At 33.0% G+C, this 20,573-nt stretch overlaps 1 protein-coding gene across 2 annotated transcripts; it reads left to right on the top strand.

Moving 5' to 3' along the window:
* Positions 1–2,064: 2,064 nt before the first annotated feature.
* Positions 2,065–19,965, top strand: LOC141294186 (uncharacterized). 2 transcript variants are annotated; one of them, XM_073826274.1, is made up of 9 exons: positions 2,065–2,182; positions 3,419–3,509; positions 11,540–11,642; positions 11,739–11,824; positions 13,709–13,771; positions 13,949–14,065; positions 14,747–14,856; positions 14,935–15,029; positions 15,116–19,965. In XM_073826274.1, exons 1-9 carry the CDS (start codon positions 2,082–2,084, stop codon positions 15,259–15,261), a joined length of 912 nt encoding a protein of 303 aa, XP_073682375.1. In that variant the 5' UTR covers positions 2,065–2,081; the 3' UTR covers positions 15,262–19,965. The 2 variants fall into 2 exon arrangements, with proteins under 2 accessions (XP_073682375.1, XP_073682376.1); XM_073826275.1 differs by lacking the exons at positions 2,065–2,182; positions 3,419–3,509 and adding an exon at positions 9,379–11,159.
* The last annotated feature ends 608 nt before the right edge of the window (positions 19,966–20,573 follow it).

Below are 20,573 nucleotides of genomic sequence, written 5' to 3'. Positions count from 1 at the left end.
TTTTATCACGCAATTCTGGAAAAAAAGCCAGAATTACCTGAAAAGAAGTCAGAATTGCAAAATACAAACTCGCATTTGCAAGAAAAAAAGTCAGAATTGTGAATTTTATAACGCAATTCTGACTTTTTATCTCAGAAAAAAGTCAGAATTGCGAGGTAAAATTCACAATTCTGACTTATGAGTTTATAAACTTTGCGTTTGCTCACAAAAACTATTGTGACGGTAATAAAGAGGTGAAAGAGAAAAAAAAATTCAATGCAAAGGAAAAGGCAAATACTTCTAGATAGAACGCAATACTTTTGTGAGAGATTTTTTCATACAGTTTTGCAAAATTAAGAAAAAAAAACAGTTTACATCTCGCAATTCTGACTGAGATCCTGACTTCTGACTATTTTGTTGTAAGTAACAAATATGCTTCGGGAGAAACGTATCGGAGAAAAAAATATAAATTTAATTAGGAAATGTAGTGGGTCTTTTTAATCTTAAATGTACTTAAGTATTACAAGTAAAAGTACAAGTAAATGCAAAAAATGTTTACATCATGAGTTTACATCATCCATTTCTGAGAAAAACATCCGAAATATCAGTTTATATTGCAATTCTGACTTTATTTCTCACAATTGTGAGTTTACATCATCAATTTCTGAGAAAAAAAAAGTCAGAATTCTGAGTTTATATCTCGCAATTCTGACTTTATTTCTCGCAATTGCAAGTTTATATCACCCAATTCGGAGAAAAAAAGTCAGAATTGATTTTTTCTATCACGCAATTCTGGAAAAAAAGCCAGAATTACCTGAAAAGAAGTCAGAATTGCGAGATCCAAACTCGCATTTGCAAGAAAAAAAAGTCAGAATTGTGAATTTTATAACGCAATTCTGACTTTTTATCTCAGAAAAAAGTCAGAATTGCGAGGTAAAATTCACAATTCTGACTTATGAGTTTATAAACTTTGCGTTTGCTCACAAAAACTATTGTGACGGTAATAAAGAGGTGAAAGAGAAAAAAAAAATTCAATGCAAAGGAAAAGGCAAATACTTCTAGATAGAACGCAATACTTTTGTGAGAGATTTTTTCATGCAGTTTTGCAAAATTAGGAAAAAAAAACAGTTTACATCTCGCAATTCTGACTGAGATCCTGACTTCTGACTATTTTGTTGTAAGTAACAAATATGCTTCGGGGGAAACGTATCGGAAAAAAAATATACATTTAATTAGGAAATGTAGTGGGTCTTTTTAATCTTAAATGTACTTAAGTATTACAAGTAAAAGTACAAGTAAATCAAAAAATGTTTACATCATCCATTTATGAGAAAAACATCCGAAATATCAGTTTATATTGCAATTCTGACTTTATTTCTCACAATTGTGAGTTTATATCACCCAATTCAGAGAAAAAAAGTCAGAATTCTGAGTTTATATCTCGCAATTCTGACTTTATTTCTCGCAATTGCAAGTTTATATCACCCAAAATGTCAGAATTGATTTTTTTTTATCACGCAATTCTGGAAAAAAAGCCAGAATTACCTGAAAAGAAGTCAGAATTGCAAAATACAAACTCGCATTTGCAAGAAAAAAAAGTCCGAATTGTGAATTTTATCTCGCATTTCTGACTTTTTATCTCAGAAAAAAGTCAAAGTATTATTACGTTACATTACACTACTGTAATATGCATTGAACTTCATTTGGACAACTTTAAAGGCAATTTCTCAATATCTCAAACAAACACCGTCCTATCCTAACAAACCATACATCAATGGAAAGCTTATTTATTCAGATTTCTCAATTTCAAAAAAACACCACCTTTTAAATGTGGTAAAATTGCTATAATGTATCCTTTAATGCCTTATTATTTTAGTAATGTTTTTTTTTATAACACTCTTGTCTGTATTTGTGTGGTTTCCTCACAGTATGCCAATGTTTCTCAGTGTTAGAGGACGGCGCGTTGGCTCACAGTCTTCAAGAGCAGGAAAGTGAGTATAAACAACATCTTCCTGTAATCTCGCTCAGCCTTCCTTTTGACTGGGTGAAAATAGACCTGACTCATCTTTATTATGACAGTTGAGCAGTTCTACAGCACCAACATGCAGAAGAACCAAGCGGTGCAGAGCGATGTTCGTTTAGCCCGCAGGCTGCAGGAGGAAGAGGAAGAGCGAGTGAATCTTCAACGGGACCTGCAACAACTGTAAGCATCATCAGGGCTTGACACGTGCCCCGTATTACTCAGTCAGCAACATCGCAAAACCACAGACATTTAGGATATTCTAATTACTTTGTGGAAACAGATGCGCATTGAGTCATTCGTGTTGCATAACTTAATTCGTTTGTATATTTTGAAGTGTGAGTCCAAAAACCACAGGGAAAAAAATGTTTGGAGCGTTAGAGTAAAATTAGCTTGGCGTGATTCACTGGAGTTTGTTTTTTCCACTGTTTTGCACAGCGTATATTGCGTATGAACTTTGGAAGCTTGGGGATTTTTAAGATTTTTAATTGTTTTTTAAGTATTTATTGTAAAGAATTTAATTTTTATGCTCACCCAGACTGCATTCATTTGATTAAAAAATACAGTAAAATCGTAAAATAATATTACAATTTAAAATATCTGTTTTCTATTTGAATGTAATTTAAATTTTAATTTATTCCTGTGATGCAAAGCTGAATTTCCAGCATCATTGCGCCAGTCTTCAGTGTCACATGATGCTTCAGAAATCATTTTAGTATGATGATTTGATAATAATAAGAAATGTTTCTTGAGCAGCAATGTTGAAAACAGTTTTGCGGTTTATATTTTTGTTTTGTATTCTTTGATAACTAGAAAGTTCAAAAGAACTACATTTGTTTGAAATGGAAATCTGTTAGAAATTAGCACAAAAGACCAAAGCAAATAGCATATATTATAAATATCATATATTAAATTAAACTAGAGGTTTTTTTCCCACTTGTTTTGCACATCGTATATTGCGTATGGACTAAGTTTGGGGATTTTTAAGATTTTGAATAGTTTTTTATTTATTTATTTTAAAGGATTTCATTTTATGCTCACCCAGGCTGCATTAATTTAAAAAAAAAAATACAGTAAAATTTTTAAATATTATTACAATTTAAAATATCTGTTTTCTATTTGAATGTAATTTAAATTGTAATTTATTCCTGTGATGCAAATCTGAATTTTCAGCATCATTACTCCAGTCTTCAGTGTCACATATATTATGATTGCTGCTCAAGAAACATTTCTCATTATTATTAGTGCTATTTCATATTTGTGTTGAAACCTTGATGCAGTTTTTTGTATTCCTTGATAACTAGAACGTTCAAAAGAACAGTGTTTATTTGAAATGGAAAGCTTTTAGCAATTAGCACAAAAGCAAATAGCATTTATTATATAATATATAATAAATGAAACTTTCTATCTTTTTCATAGAGAGAAAGAAGACTCCAGATACGCACAGATGATCCAAGAGGAGCTCCGGAGGTGTGCGGAGGAGGCCAGGAGGCGAGAGAAAGAGGATGAGGTATGTTTCATCGAAACATGACAAAGATAAACATGGAAAAACTGATGAAACAAGATGCTTACATTTTCCAAAGTAAACGTGAGTGATGTTCTAAGTCATTGCTCACTGTTACATAAATAGTGGCAGTAGCTTTGATTAATGTCTGATATTGCATGCTGATGTTACTTTATATTTCGATTCATGATTATACAACAAGATTATGTAATGTAATGTTTTTCTGCTCACCAAGACTTCATTTATTTGATCCAAAATACCGCAAAATCAGTAATATTGTGAAATATTTTTACTATTTAAAAAAACTGCTTTCTATTTGAATATATTTTAAAATTTAATTTATTCCTGTGATTTCGATGCTGAATTTTTAGCATCAGATTATTATCAATATTTAAAAAAAAATAAGTACATTTGTACATTTAGTACATTTGGCCTTAAACCATTAGTAAATAAACTACAGAATGTTATGTTGTCTAATATACACATGAATTGTATTTATTCTTACAGCTCTGCATAAGCTCCTTAGCCAGGGTTCAAAGTCCAAAGCTTGAAGGAAATCTCAGCGTAATGAGAATCATTCATAAATCTGCTGCTGTGAGCAAAAAGTAGTACTGAGGTCTTCTTGCGGGTTTCCGCCAAAATAAAACTCAACATTCATAAATGTTAGCATTGTAATATTACTGTTGTTCTGTAAAATAAAATAAAAAAGACAAAAAATAATGATAAAAATCATTACAACAGCTCTATTAATACCTTTATTATAACATTCTCATTTGCTCAGCAAGGCTGCATTTATTTTTTCATTAAAAAACACATGCCTGATTTAAGAAGGGGGTCTTAAGTTAAATTGTGGTTTGTTGGTAGGCTATAATGTCTACTAGAATGTTGAAAATGTTCAGTGTTAAGTAAACATTTTTAAATAGTTGTTTTGTAATTTATGCAATTGTGAAAAGGTTTGCCAAAATACATCGGGGGAAAAAACGTGTTCAGTAATCGGCCTTCGCCCCAGAGTTAAATTTTTTTCAGCTTCGGCCAAGAATTTTAATTTCGGTGCATCCCTAATTGTATTACATTTTAAAATGCTTATAAACAGAGTGACCTTTATAGATTACATGATGGCGTATTCACAAAATGGCATAATTTGATTTACCTACATCTTTTTTTCCCTCTTAAATGTTCCTTTTTAAAATTCTACTGCTCCATAAATTTAGAAATTCTTTCAGCTTTTCCTCAACTCACAAACACCTTGTAGTGCATTCATGAACACCAGTTTAGGAAACCCTGGCATAATGTAAAGTTTAATTCACTTTATGATGTTTGTAACAGAATATATGTGACCCTGGACCAGTCGTCATAAGGGTACATTTTTTAAATTAAGATTTATACATTTTAGGATAGAACAATATTTGTTCGAGATTCAACTATTTAAGACTCTGGAATCTGAGGGTGCAAAAATCTAAATACTGAGAAAATCACCTTTAAAGTTGTCCAAATTAAGTTCTTAGCAATGCATTACTAATCAAAAATTAAGTTTTGATATATTTATCAAAATTGACAAAATACCTTCATGGAACATGATCTTTAACTTTACATCCTAATGATTTTTGGCATAAAAGAAAAATGGATCATTTTGAACCATACAATGTATTTTTTGCTACCCGTGCTACTTCAAGGTCACATATTTTAGTGCAAAAGTATTCAAAAAGTAGTCAGAACACCTTATGTAATGTGTAATCCAATTTGTAGTAGTAATCTGCCCAGCACTGTCTGTTGTTAATTATCCGTTCTCTCACGTTAAGCTGATTAAAACACCTGTTTGGAGTGGCGGTTGTGTAGAGATGCTTTTGCAGACAAGAATAAAGGAGAGAAAGAGCATAAAGGATAGGAGAGAGTGAGAAGACTGGGGCCTGAGTCGGATCTTGCGCTCTGATATTCATTGGCTTCAAGTATTCTATTATGTCCATTATTTAGCTGTTGGGCGACATTTCTGTCGCTTAAAGGAGCCGCTTTGTCATCTTTGTTGTCAGGAGTGGTTTTTGAAAGTGTTCCCATGGCGTGTCCGGGGTGACGAGTGGTTTGTTGTTGGGGAGGTGGACGTCATCTGGGAGGCCGCGTCCCGCCGGATGCTTCAGTGGTGAAACAGTGAGGTTCTGTATTTGTGGAAAGACTATTTACAAGAGGCTTTCTGAGGCAGTCTGTCTGGAGCCCTTTATTTCTTTCTTTGAAGGACGTGTTGAGGAAGTGTGGTCTATAGTACTCTGATTCATTTAAAGAGACACACACAAGCAGAAATATGTTTCGGCTTTGATATTTTGTATTTAATGCAATGACAAATTAATGATTTTGTCCAGTAGTTTCAGATTTGAGACACAAAGCCCCTATTGTTGCCTTAAATCTCTCTTTTTGCACTATTAAGACTTTATTATTTGTTCATTAAAGCGATCTGATTTGTGAAATTTTGTTTATGCCAAAAGATCATTAGAATATCAAGTAAGGATCATGTCCCATGTACATATTTCATCAATTTCCTACCGTAAATATATCAAAACTTAATTTTTGATTAGTAATATGCATTGTTAAGAACTTCATTTGGACAACTTTACATGTGATTTAGATCAAATAGTTTTATCTTGGCCAAACATCGTCCTATCCTAACAAACCATACATCAATGCAAAGCTTATTTCTATTAGATGATGTATATATTTAAAATAAATGTACCCTTAAGACTGGTTTTGTGGTCCAGGGTCACATATTGTTATTGTCTATGAATTAAAAAACAGGGATATTACATTGGATATTTTTGTTTGTTGTGGGTTCCTTTAACTGTTATTATATTTATTAATATTTATAATGCTTGCAGGTCAGACTGACCCTAACTGTTTTTAATACAGCTGTTTTATTAAATTCAACAAAAATCATATTATGAAAATAGTAAATAATAAACCATTGCAAACGGTGACAAAGATATTAACACAATATTATAGCAAACGCACTGGAAAAATAAATATAAGAAATGATAAAACTGAAATTAAGTATTTTTAACATTTTTCAAAACGTCTAATTGTATTTTCTAAAACTGTGAATATACTGTATACAGTAATTACATTTTTTAAAGCTTTTTTATGTTTTTTGCATTTGGAAATGCTTATTTTCTATCCATTCTATCTAAGATTTAATATTATAATGAATTTTATTTATATTTATATTTATAATTAAATATTATATTTAAATTCGTGTAAGTTCATTTTGAGGTGGTTAGTTGATTTCTGAAATTACTTTTTATTTATTTATCTATTTATTTCCCCTTTTTTTTTACCTTTTTCTGGTTGATTAGCAGTTTATTTGCAGGGAGTTTTGAACAATATTTCCGGGTACAGGACACTAAATTTAAAATTTTTATATTTTTATTTTAATTAAAATTTTAATTATGGCTTATTATTTTTAATGCAAGTTCATTTTGAGGACAAAGATGGTTAGCTGATTTTTTAAATTAATTAATTAATCTATTTATTTCTCTTTTTTTTTACTATTTTCTGGTTGATTAGCAGTTTATTTGCAGAGAGTTTGAATTATTTTTCTGGGGACAGGACACAAAGTTTAAATTTTTTTGTATTTTTATTTTAGTTAAGATTTTACTTTGGGCTTATTTTTCATGTAAGCTCATTTCGAGCAAAGATGGCTAGTTGATTTTTTTATATATTTATATTTTTATTTTTATTAAGATTTTAATTTGGGCTTATTTATTTTTAATATAAGCTCATTTTGAGGACAACGGTGGCTAGTTGATTTAAAAAAATTTAATTGTTATTTATTTTTTATTAATTTGTCTATTTATTTCCTTTTTTTAACCATTTTTTGGTTTATTTGCAGGGAGTTTTGCAAGATATTTCCAGAGACATGACACCAAAAAAATTTATATTTTTATTTTAATTAAGATTTTAATTTGGGCTTATTTTTATGTAAGATCATTTTGAGAACAAAAGTGATTAGATTATGTTTGAAATCAATTTTTAATTTTTTAATTATTATTTTTACCATTTTCTGGTTGATTATTTGCAGGGCATTTTGAATAATATTTCCAGTGACAGGACACTGAGAACTGTAAATGGGATGTAGTTATATTTTACATCAGATACTTTAGAGGTTTTTGTTTTTCTTCTAACGGTTTGCAGCCTGTGTGTTTCAACAGAAGAGGACGTCCATCAGTACCTGCTTTATTTGTTAGCTGAGGGTGTTTTTGTTCAATGTGGGCTGTTGTGCTTGAACACCTGCTGTTGACTGTCCTCTCTGTCTAGCGGCGACAGTGTTAGACTGCAGATAGAGTGGTGTAGTGGAGTAGAAGAGATTTGTACTGGTAATTGACTGTGAACAAAGTCTATCTGTGTAAGTCCAGTGGTGCTGTAACAGCTCTTTTTATTCTGTGTGTAACAGCTTTCTAGTAATGGCTAAATGTAGTCATCTCTATCTTGACAGTTTGTTGAGTGTTCTGATAACGGCTGGTGATGTTTTCCTAGAATGATATCTTTATCTGTGTGACCTCTGTCAACACTTTGTCAACTATTTCATCACAATACCAAGTCAGAAAGCCCATAGCACACAAGAGAGTAACACTACTGGCAAGGCATATCTCAAGATCTCATGACACAGTTAATTCCAATAATTAGCGAAACAAGGAATATGTTACATAATCAGACATAAGAATTAAAATGGAATCCTTAAATTGCCAAAAGTTAATTAATAAAAAATTTATAAAATATATATATATGTAGTACTACAACAATAAATATAATAATTAGTGCTGTCAAAACGCGTTAATCACTGTTGATTAATTTTTCCAGTTTAACAGCGTTAGAAATATTTCAAAAGCGGCAGCTCTTAAAGTAATAGCAGCCAAATAACCTAATAACCCAGCTGCTGTGAGTAGAAGTTCACTTCAATTCTAATTTGTTTTTTTTAAAGTCTAATAAATGTTAAAATGAATAGCTCTCAATTATACTGTAATGTTGAATGGCTATAGTCAATGGTTAAATATTCCTACAGATACCAGTAATATTGGTATCAAACAATATCAACAAATATTACAAATGTGCTGTCTTTATGTTGTTTTTACATTCATTTGAAGATTGAATGTTAAAACATTGCAATATAAAAGTATATTTTAATGTTATGGTATTTTTTTTTTTTTTAAAGATTTATTTTTGGCATTTTTTGCCTTTATTGAGATCGGACAGATCAGAAGTGACAGGAAACAAAGTGGGAGAAAGAAAGGGGGCGGGATCGGGAAAGGTCCTCGAGTCGGGATTCGAACACGGGACGCCCAGAGCACAACAGCGTTGTATGTATGCGCGCTGCCCACAAGGCTATCGGCCGACATTGTTATGTTACTTTAATGTTAGGTCAATTAATTTCATGCATATACACACACACACACACACACACACACACACACACACACACAAACTCTCATACATACACACAAATGTTCCCACAAAGATGGCAATATCCGAAATTCTTGTGGGGACATTTTTTTTAAAAACTACAGTTTTTACAGTATAAAAAACACTATGCCTATAGAACATCTCTATCAAACATGGAAACGCAAAGTGTGTGTGTGTGTGTGTGTGTGTGTGTGTGTGTGTGTGTACCTGGTATTCATCACGTTGTGGGGACCAAATGTCCCCACAAGGATAGTAATACCAGTAGATTTTGACCTTGTGGGGACATTTCTTAGGTCCCCATGAGGAAACAGGCTTATAAATCATGCACAATGAGTTTTTTTGATGAAGTAAAAGTGTGCACAATCTCCTGTGAGGGCTAGGTTTAGGTGTGGGTAGGGTTAGGGCGATAGAAAATACGGTTTGTACAGTATAAAAACCATTACGCCTATGGAATGTCCCCATAAAACATGTAAACCCAACGTGTGTGTGTGTGTGTGTGTGTGTGTGTGTGTGTGTGTGTGTGTGTGTGTGTGTGTGTGTGTGTGTGTGTGTGTGTGTGTGTGTGTGTGTGTGTGAAAGAGGCCCTTGTAACATTTAATGTATATGTTGTATGACGTTATATGATGTATCTACGTATATACAGTATGTAAGTTTGATTTGTGTTATATTTGTTTAAATGACAAAGAGAAACCCTCATTTTCTGCCCATGTGTTTACTTGAGTACTGTACAGGAGCATGTTAGACACACACATTCCAGCCTGAGTCCTTCAGGCCTTCAGACCTGTGTCATTGAGGATGGGCCACTCAGCCACCAGAATGGAAACTCTTTCACCCTGGTGCCGCACAATGAGAAATGCCTCACCATGCTGCTGAGGACACGCTGACTGCTGTAGCTTAACTAATGCTTCAACTCTTCAGTGTGTTTGCCCAAATAAACCCAACAGCTTCAAGGCTGGAATACCCATGAGCCCACACAACTGCATCCTCTGATCTTGTGTGTGTTTGTGTAGTAATTGCATTGACTTCCCCATGGGGAATTTTCTGTTTGTTTACAAGAAATACAGTACATGCTTTACAGTGGGTAAAAAAAAAAAAAAACTTTTCTAGACGTCTTAGCTCACAAACCTATTAAATGTCTTCAGAAGACTGTGAATAAATAGTATGCGCTACTTCTATCTTTTTTCGTCCTCATGTCATTTCAGCTTTTTGGTTCTGCTTTTTTGATTTAGACCCACATGCAGATGATTAAATGATGACAATAATATATTTCTGGATGAACTGGCCTTTTAATAGTGTGACATTTAAAGCATTAAAGCCTCCTTTTCTACATTACTGTCCTCTAGTGGACAAATGAAGTATATACTTCATAGCGTGTGCTTTTTGTCTATTGTTGTTTTTTTTGTTAAGGAAACCACTTTAAATTAACCTCAGTGTAAAAAAAAAAAAGAATAAAATTAAAATGGTCTGCTTTTTTAAAAGTTGAAGTTATTTTTAATGTGTGAACTCACTTCCAGTTTTTGTTTCTCACATTTAACAACCCATTTCCTGTTGCTAATGCTTAGAACGTTGGTGTAGAAAAAAAGACGCATTTTATATTTCCTATTCTGTTTCATTTATAAAAAGGTCACAAAACCAGGACAAAAAAGCATTTGCGTCACTTCACGTGTCAGATCTGTATAATAAAGCATGGTAATCATCCTTTCTATCATACTACTACAGTTAATGTTTTTCAGGTTGACAAATTCTGAGTTATTTAAATAATCCAGTATGAAATTATTTTGATATTACAGTTGTAAGTCTATTTGTGGTTACTGTGGCGTTTTAATGGAAACTGGCTAAGATCATGCGCTAAAGATCAGAGTCAGACTGCTGCTGCTCAGTATGACAGGCGTATAATAAATACATAAGCGTTCTCGTGCGATGTGCGGTTTTCTTCCGTGATGTCAGAGTGTAAATGAGGTCTGAAAGACTCAGCAGATCTCAGGCGAGGTGTCCTGAGAAGCGTCTCTGTGGGAGTCACACATATAGTGTGTGTGTAGGTGTGTGTCTGTTTGAGCTGTACTTTCCACTGCTCTGGCCTGCAGCTACTCTGGTGGGTGTCAGCCTGGTTTCTCGTGCTATAAGATGATGAGCTTTTGTTCAAGAGACTTCGTGATGGAAGTTTCACGACCCACTTTGACACCTCTGCTACATGATCTTAAACTCAGACCAAGATGTGTGCGTGTCTAAACTGAGGTTACACTTTGAATAGCATTTTTCACCATCCTGATGCATAAGATATATTCAGTTCAGCCACTGTTAAGCAATTTCAGGCCCTTCAGTTGTGCATCACAGCACAAGCACAATATGAATTGCAATATATTTTATTGTTTACAAATAATGTTGGTATTATTTATAAATTATATAAATAAAATATATATTATTTTACGGTATTCTATTATATATGTTTTGATGTATTTTTATTATTTCGATTTTTTTATTATTATTATTATTATTCTTTATTAATTAATTTAAATTATGATGTGTACGCTACGCGGTTTTTGACATGCTTTATAAATTTAATCGCTATTTAATCGCTATTTAAAATTTAATCACAGGAAATCGCTAAACAGCTACAGGAAGAAGAAGAAATGGAGATGAGAAGAATGAGGGCTGCTGCTGGTTACAATGACAATGATGTTGTTTCTCCACTCTGTGAAGGTAAAGAAAAAAAAAATTTTTTACAAATGCATGCAAATGTAAATGATTGCATCACATGTCATCTAACTGTAGCATGTTTTGGTCTCCCTCTGTCAGGTATGGGAATCTGGGAGCAGGTGCTTCAGGACGCCGAGCTGGCCCGTAGACTTCAGGAGGAAGAGAATATGCTGCCTCACAGAGAGGTGTGTTACATTGAACACGTTTTATTGGCTTACACAGACACTTCATGTCTACTTATCGAATCTAGCCAGGTTTGCGTTAGGTTCAGGAACAGTATTACTTTATTTTTGGAGATTGTGAGTATCTGTGAGCCTGTGTCTGCTGGAAAGAAAATAAAATGAAAGTGCATTGGTGGCTTCAGGTTTGGGTCTGCTTCAGTCTTTGAAATTGACAGTATCTTAAATTAAAATCTAAAATTGAATAGAAATGTAGTCCTACCAGTGTTGGTATTGCTAACTAAAAAAATAAAAAATGTTTGTTAATTAAAGTAAACCTGAAATTTAATATAATAATAATAAATATTAGAAAATGAATTAAATATTATATTAAATACTATTTATTAAATAAAAAAGTAAATACATTTAAACAGATGTACAGTATTAAAAAATTTACTAAAAAAATTATAAAAATAAATGCTACTTTAAAATATTAATAAATACTATAATAGTAATATTGTTAACTAAAACTAATAAAACTGTTTTTGTTCAAATAAACCTGAAATTTAAAATAATAACAATAAATAAGTAAATAGTAGATAAAAAACATCAACTTAAACGACATTAAAAAAAACTAAACAAAACTAAGAAATGTTGTCTTGGGAACTAACTGAAATAAAATTAATTTTGTAAAAGTTGAAGTACTGAAATGACTAAAACTGAAATTACAACTAAATAAAGTTAAACAGATGTATTTAAAAAATAGTGAAACTTTAGTGAAAATTAAACTAAACAATTAAAAAAATGCTACTTCAAAATATTAATAGATACTACAATAGTAATATTAACTAAAATTAATAAACATGTTTTTGTTAAATAAAATAAACCTGAAATTTAAAACAATAATAATAATAATGATGAATAAATAAATATTAGATGAAAAACGTCAACTTAAAAGACATTAAAAAACCTAAACAAAAATGAGAAATGTTGTCTTGGCAACTAACTCAAATAAAATAAGTTGTAGTTGAAGTACTGAAATTAAATTAAAATTAAATTAAAAGAAACTGAAAATAAAACAAAGTTGAACAGATGTATGAAAAAAAACTAAAACTACTGAAAATTTAACTAAAACATTTAAAATAAATGCTATTTCAAAATATTAATAAACACTATAATAGTAATAATGTTAACTAAAACTATTAAAAATGTTTGTTAATTAAAAAAATAAACATGATATTTAAAATAATAAATAAATAAATATTGGTTAAAAAACTTTAAAAAATGAGAAATGTTGACTTGGCAACTAACTCAAATTAAATAAGTTGAAGTACTTAACTAAAACTGAAATTAAAAGTAAATAAAGTTAAACAGATGTATTTAAAAAAAACTGAAAAATAAACTAAAAGATATAAAAATAAATGCTACTTCAAAATATTAATGCAAATAATACTTATTTATTCAAGTAATACTTATTTGCTACTACTTATTTATATAGGCAATACTTTAAAACACATAGTATTTTATAATAATTATTAATTATATATATTTTTTATATACAATGTATTTTTAATTTTATAATTTACTAAAATTTAAAAGTAAATTAAATTTAAACAGTCATATTTAAAAACAGTACTAAAGCTTACTCAAAAATTAAACGAACAAAAATAAAAGCTAATTGAAAATATTAATATAATATAAAATAAAAATATAAAGGCTATAATAGTATTTAATAATTTAAATGATACTTAATATACTTACATTTATTATTTATATAAATAATACTTAAACACTAAGAAATATAAACTAAGAACATTTACAAAAGCACATAAAATTACTAAAACTATAATAGTATGTAAATAATACTTAAAAAAAAAAAAATCACATAGTATTTATTTTGCTTTTTTTCAGCAAATTCCTCAGAGCTCTAGATCAGAGGTGGACTTCATTGCGGCACAAGTAGCCCAAGATGAGGTAGAAGAATCATTAATCATCTAAAATTATACTGTACAGATAATAAACAGATTACAACTTAATTACATGAACAAAAGTTTAAACTACTATTTCTAGATTCTCGAACATCTAAGTAAAAATCGGTTGTGATGATGCTACAAAACTTTATAACCTCTCTGTAACATCGATGCTCATCAGGAGATCGCCCAATACATGCAGCGCCATCCGAGAAGAGTCAGAAACAGGCCACAAGACCTAGAGATCCAGCCCAGACCTGCTGAACCAAGAGAAGAAGGAAACACCACAACCAGGAAGGTCTGAATCTCACAATCCTCAATGCTGACTTTATATCTGGCAATATTCAGAATTTTCAGATAAAAGGTTACAATTACCTTTTTAATTTTTTATTCCATGGTGGTAATGGGCTTCCATAGATATATATTTCACTTTTTATTTAGTTGAGGTGGATAGACATTTCATTTCACATTTGTGACCCTGGACCGCAAAACCAGTCTTAAGTCGCTGGGGTATGTTTGTAGCAATAGCCAAAAATACATTGCATGGGTCAAAATTTTGGATTTTTCTTTTATGCCAAAAATCATTAGGAAATTAAGTAAAGATCATGTTCCATGAAGATTTTTTGTAAAATTCCTACTATAAATATATCAAAATGTAATTTTTGATTAGTAATATGCATTGTTAAGAACCTAATTTGGACAACTTTAAAGGTGATTTTCTCAGTATTTAGACTTTTTTGCACCCTCAGATTCCAGATTTTCAAATAGATGTATCTCAGCCAAATATTGTCCTATCCTAACAAACCATATATCAATAGAAAGCTTATCTATTGAGCTTTCATATGATGTATATATCTCAGTTTTGTAAAATTTAACCTTATGACTGGTTTTGTGGTCCAGGGTCACATTTCTGTTTTGGTGTAAATGAAGACTTTGCAACTTTGTTTTACCTTTCCGACCTTGTTGTCTTCAATTTCAGACTCTTCAGATGTTGCGAGAGAGGCTGAACTCAGACGGACTGCATTCACCTGTGGAAGAGGAAGAGTCCACCATTGAAAGCCATCTAGCAAGCCCATCAGGCACTGCGCTGTGAGTCACAGGTTCTTTATCACACACATTCAGAGCTTTTCAACACTTGCTGTATCTTAGCACTGCATCTCTTTTCAGCCGAAACCAACACATACACAACATCGCAGAGGAACTGGACCCAACGTTCAAGGCTAGGAAACGCGAAAGCCAAATTTCCACCAGCCCCCCATCAGGTTTGAACTGCACACTGCTATATAATAGGAAAGTTCAGTAACTGTATTTGTGCCACATCAGCAGCCATTTCCTGTTTTCTCAACAGGTCTATGTTTGGCCCCTCGAAACCCGCACAGTATCTTTTATGACTATTTACCAGAACCCACCTTCATACCACCAACTAAACGGCAGAGCGACAAAGCAGGACGTCACAAAGCCAAAGACAAGAAAGAGAACTGCAAACAACAGTGAACATGTGACTAACTTAGCCTTGTCTTTTGAGCGTTGTATAATCCACATTATGGACAGATCAATCTAACAATTCATGACTTCATCACGTTGTTGTAAAAGGATCACATAGCATGACAGCACCAAGGGAGATGTACGTAATTAAAGATATACACTCACTTTTAATCTATCAAAAACACACACTGAGTCAAAGTTCATTCATTATGTGATGATTAAAAACCTGTTTTGCAAATACATGCAGTGACAGGTGTGTGCGACATGCTCATTGTTTTAATCTCTGTTACTAATTGTACACATGCATAAAGACTAGCACAGAGTGCTGAAGGGATGACACAGTTGTTGTAGGCCAAAATTTAGACACGAGTGAGCATTTTAACACTTTACTCATCTTAAAACCAATGGGTTTTTTGGGTAATTGGATCAAATAAGGTATGCAAGTTATTCTACAACATCAAATACATCAGTAATGTCCTACACACCACCACTACATTGTGATTGTAGCTTTTACTGGTCTTGAAGAAGACGGTTGCTAAGTGGCTTTTTAAATTAAGTCTGAAAGCGGAAGCTCAGTGGTCGTTACGTTAAAATGGTGGATAATGAACCCAAAAATGAAAATGAACTGGCAATTTTACTTACCCTCAGGCCATCGAAGATGTGACTTAGGCGACTTTATTTCTACAGTTGAACCAGTTTGTCAAGTCGGATTGAACCGTCTCAAACAATTTGCGATTTGAACAGCGCAGAATCTACTGGTTAACTCAATAAAAACTAACTTTTAGACGGGTTACAGTCACTCCGACTAAAAATGAGCCAAAATACCGACGAATACGACGCTGTAATGTTGGTTTTTGCCGCATTATCCAATTATTCAGCGCTCCAGTTTGTCCAACAGTAACTGAACTTGAGGAAACAGATCCAACTCGGACCGAAGGCCTATGAGATGGTGATCTGCGCATGCGTGAAAGTGCACCCTAACCCTGAGCTTCAATAATTAATTGTGTATGTGGTACGTCATTGCGTGATTACGTAAACGAACTGGTGAATTGAACAAGTTCATTGAAACTAATGCTGCGTCCCAATTTGCCTACTTATACTATGCACTAAAAGTATGTACTCTTTTTGTGAAGAAAAAGTACATACTTTTGAGTATGTAGTAGAATAGTAGGCAAGCTTTGGGACATACTACTTCGTCATAACTGCTTTTTTAACGGACGCTCTGTTGCTTAGTTACCTGAATCCTGTCACTGTTTAAACTGCCCTGTCAATCATCACAGTTAATATTTATATACATTTGTTTAATTTAATTTTCTTCCGTATTAGAGAGAAATGAAGGCACTTTCTTTCACGAGTCTTTCATGCCGAGAACTCTGCTCTTGTGTTTGCATAATTATGCATTTAAACGTTAATGACCAAACCTATCATTATAAAAGTTCATAATGTTGCTGCACATGAAATATAACACGGATAACATTAAAAAAATATATTTTTTAACAGGTTACACATTGATTATTTATCACTAAAACCCCTTTCTCTACCATATCCGCCATATTTGTAGTTTTTAACACTTTTTATGCGTGTTTGTAGTTCTAATCGAATCCTCGCAATGTGTTGTGGGCAATATTAGCCGTTAGAGTGCGCATTGATCAGCACTTCGAATTCCGAAGTTAAGTAGTAGACCATCCGGGAATCTTTGGAATACTTTTTTAAACATACTACGATTTGGGACATAATTCTGTTTTCGAATACTATTTAGGACGGATAGTATGCGAATTGGGACGCAGCATAACTGTCCGAAAGAACCGGTTGGCGGAAAAGAATCTGATTACCGTTTACCTGGTGAGGCTCTGGATTACGGATAATAACGTTGTAAACGATATATTTTCAACATATTGTCAGGTGCCACGGGCATTCATTTTTGTTCTTTGATTCTTTGTTTTGTTTTCAAAAAACAGTAGTGGCTGTCTTGTATTTTATGAATCACAAGGAACACGGTTTCAGCAAAAAAAAAAATTAATGTAAACAGTTAAGTCCAGGCGAGACTTTTGGTTCATCAGCCGCTATAGGGAAGAATAACAACGTGCAGTAAACTGCAAAACTGTGCTCAAAATTAAGATAAAACATTAAAATAATATTGCAAGACATATCAATTTGCACTATCAAGCAGCAAAATGAGCCGTTTTGTACAGCTAAAAATAGCTGGATGCGGATATGACCAGAAGGCAGGCACATTCAATTTACACACTCTTATGCAAAGTAAAAGATGGATATGTTTTGCTTTTTACTTCTGCCGATCGTATGTAGGCTTCAAAATGCAAGCAATGTTCATTTGTGAATGTTATATTGATGAACAAAATGTGGAATAGTCAACTTTTATTGCTTTTGTTCAGAACTTGCTTTTCAAAATCATACTGGGTTTTTGTCGAGGGAACCAGGGTGATGCTATGGAAGCCCATTTCCACAACTAAATAAAAAAGGTAATTGCGACTTTTTATCTCACAACTTGCAATTCTGACTTTTTTCTCAGAATTGTGAGATATAAACTCGCAATTGTGTGTTATAAAGTCAGAATTGTAAAATATAAATGCGCAGTTCTGAGAAATGTTAGAATTGAGCAATAGAAACTCGCGACTGGGAAAAATAAAGTCAGAATTCTGACTTTTTCTTGCAATTGCAAGTTTATATCTCACAATTCTGACTTTTTTTCAGAATTGTGAGATATAGCAACTGGGAGATATAAAGTCCAATTTTGAGGGAAAAAATTGGACAAGCAATTCTTAGAATTGCTAGTTGGTATCTCACAATTCTAGTTTTATAACGTGCAATTGCGTGTCATAAAGTCAGAATAGCAAGATATAAACTTGCAATTGGTCATTTTTGGACTCACATTTCTGGCTTTATAACTTGCAATTGCGAGTTTGTCACAATTCTGAAAAAAAATCAGAATTTGCAAGACAGAGCAGATTACTTCTGGTATGAAACAAAGTCTCAGCTTTCAAATTTTATTTTATTTTTTTATTATTAATTTAAACAATATCATTTTGTAGCTCTTTAATGTGCCGTGACAGATCAGTCGGTTCAAACGGCACATGAACTGACCGTCTTTTTACATTTACTTAAAGCACGAAAATAAACATGAATGAACATCAGAATGTACTTTATTTCAGCCACGGAAAGATGTCAATACAAACAATTGGAGGAGTCAGTCTTATGATTGGTCAGATCACCTGTCAATCAAGCTCTTGACCAAGGGTCAACTGTGTGAAAAGAAATTCAGAATTGTGAGATAAAAAGTTGCATTTACCTTTTTTATTTTCAGTGTTGGAAACAGGCTTCCATATGATACTAACTTTCAGGTTGGCCTACAATAACACATCATCACTGCAGCACTCTATTATATATAGTGATGATTCAAAATATGCTTTCCAAGAGGAAAACAATCCAACGCTTGCTAAGAGAAACATAGTGGTGACCTTTTTAACATGATCTGGCAAGATCTGGGAACATCCCACATCTGAATTTGAATATAACACAGCATAATCTGTGATTATAAACATGACTGTCAAGGTGAAATTGTGTTGCAAGAATGAATAACACTTTTTTTTTGTTTAGTCATTTAATGTTTGTGCAGTGGAATAAGTTAACTAAAAAAAGTTTTTTTAAAAATGGTAAAAAATAATTCAAGGAGAAGACAATATAGATCTTTTATTTTATGTTTGTATATGGGGATATAAAGCCTTATTTCTGCTGTCTTTGTGTTGTGCCACACAAATCGCCATATTTCTGCATTTCCCACTGGTTTTAGTGCAAATTTGATTTGGAAATGCGTGTTCCTCATTTTCAGTTCTACAAAAAGAATGGCAAATGATCTGTGTTTTACTGATATTATTGGGAAACATTTGTCTAAAGGTCAGAGGTCAGAAAAGACCCTGAGAAGTCTTTTACCAGCATGCTGAAAATTCAGGGGTTTTGCTGTTGGAAATTCAGTGGATTTGAATTAATGCTATGCAGGGGAATTCTGATGGTGTTGAAATAAAATATCAAGCACTGTCATATCCTCACAGCCCACAGTATTTCAGTGCAGAGGTCTCTGCACCCCCCACACATACTCTAACCTTTCGTGCATGTGCATTACATCAGCCACATCAACGCCTCTTTGTTCTCGAAGCCTAGAGGGCAACTGAACTTGAATGTTTAAAGGTCTCGTGTTTGAGGATTTTTTTTCTTTTTTTGTAATGTGTGTTAACATCTTATAAGGCCTGTGTTTCCATAATAAAAGTCAACTGGGCGCATTCTGAGCAGTGAACGTCTCTGTTTTGAATGGCTAAAGAGCTACTGAACTCATAGAACTCTTAGTTTAAATGTCTCCCATTTGAGGATTGTTTTCATAGTAAAAGTCATTTTGAGCATGAATGCCCCTTTTCATAAATGGCAAGAGGGCAACTGAACTTGTAAAAAAAGTTCAAAGGCCTTGAGTTTTTTTCTGTCTTTTTTGGTAATCTTATGTTTTTTTCATAATAAAAGTCATTTTCACATTTTGAGACAAAACGCTTCTCAAAGGCTAAAGAGCTACTGAACTCATACTGAGTTTAAAGGTCTCCTATTTGAGGATTTTTTCACCTTTTTTGTAACATGTTAACATCTTTTATGTGTTTTCAAAATAAAAGTCATCTAAGCACATTTTGAGCATAATTGCCTCTTTTCTTAAAGGTTGTATCAGCGATTTCTAGCCTAAAACATAAAGTGTCAATTTCAGCTTACCTTTCTTCACGATCCGCTCGCTGCCGGCCCCATAAATTGTCTGTGAAAAAACCGCGTCTCTCTGGTCAGCCTAGGGTCCGAGATATGCCAAAAAAACAATCGGCACTACCAACCTTTCCACACAAAAACAAACAGTGTTCCAACCAATCAGCGTCAGGGGTTTGGTGTTGTGGACTTTCGCTCCGCCTCCCTCACATCCCTGCACCAGTAGGAAAGTCCACAACACCAAACCCCTGAGGCTGATTGGTTGGAACACTGTTTGGTTATCTGTGGTGTGTTGATAGCGCCGATTGTTTTTTTGGCATATCTCGGACCCTAGGCTGACCAGAGAGACGCGGTTTTTTCACAGACAATTTATGGGGCAGGCAGCGAGCGGATCGTGAAGAAAGGTAAGCTGAAATCGACACTTTATGTTTTAGGCTAGAAATCGCTGATACAACCTTTAAATGGCAAGAGGGCAACTGAACCTCTAGTTTTTGTCTTTATCATACCATATATTTTCATAATAAAAGTCATTTGAGCACCTTTTGAGACAGAGCACCTCTTTTCTCCTCAAA

This window comes from Garra rufa, chromosome 20 (genome assembly GCF_049309525.1).
Source record: "Garra rufa chromosome 20, GarRuf1.0, whole genome shotgun sequence".
In the NCBI taxonomy this organism is placed as follows: Eukaryota; Metazoa; Chordata; class Actinopteri; order Cypriniformes; family Cyprinidae; genus Garra; species Garra rufa.
This window is presented reverse-complemented; position numbering and strand designations above follow the sequence as displayed.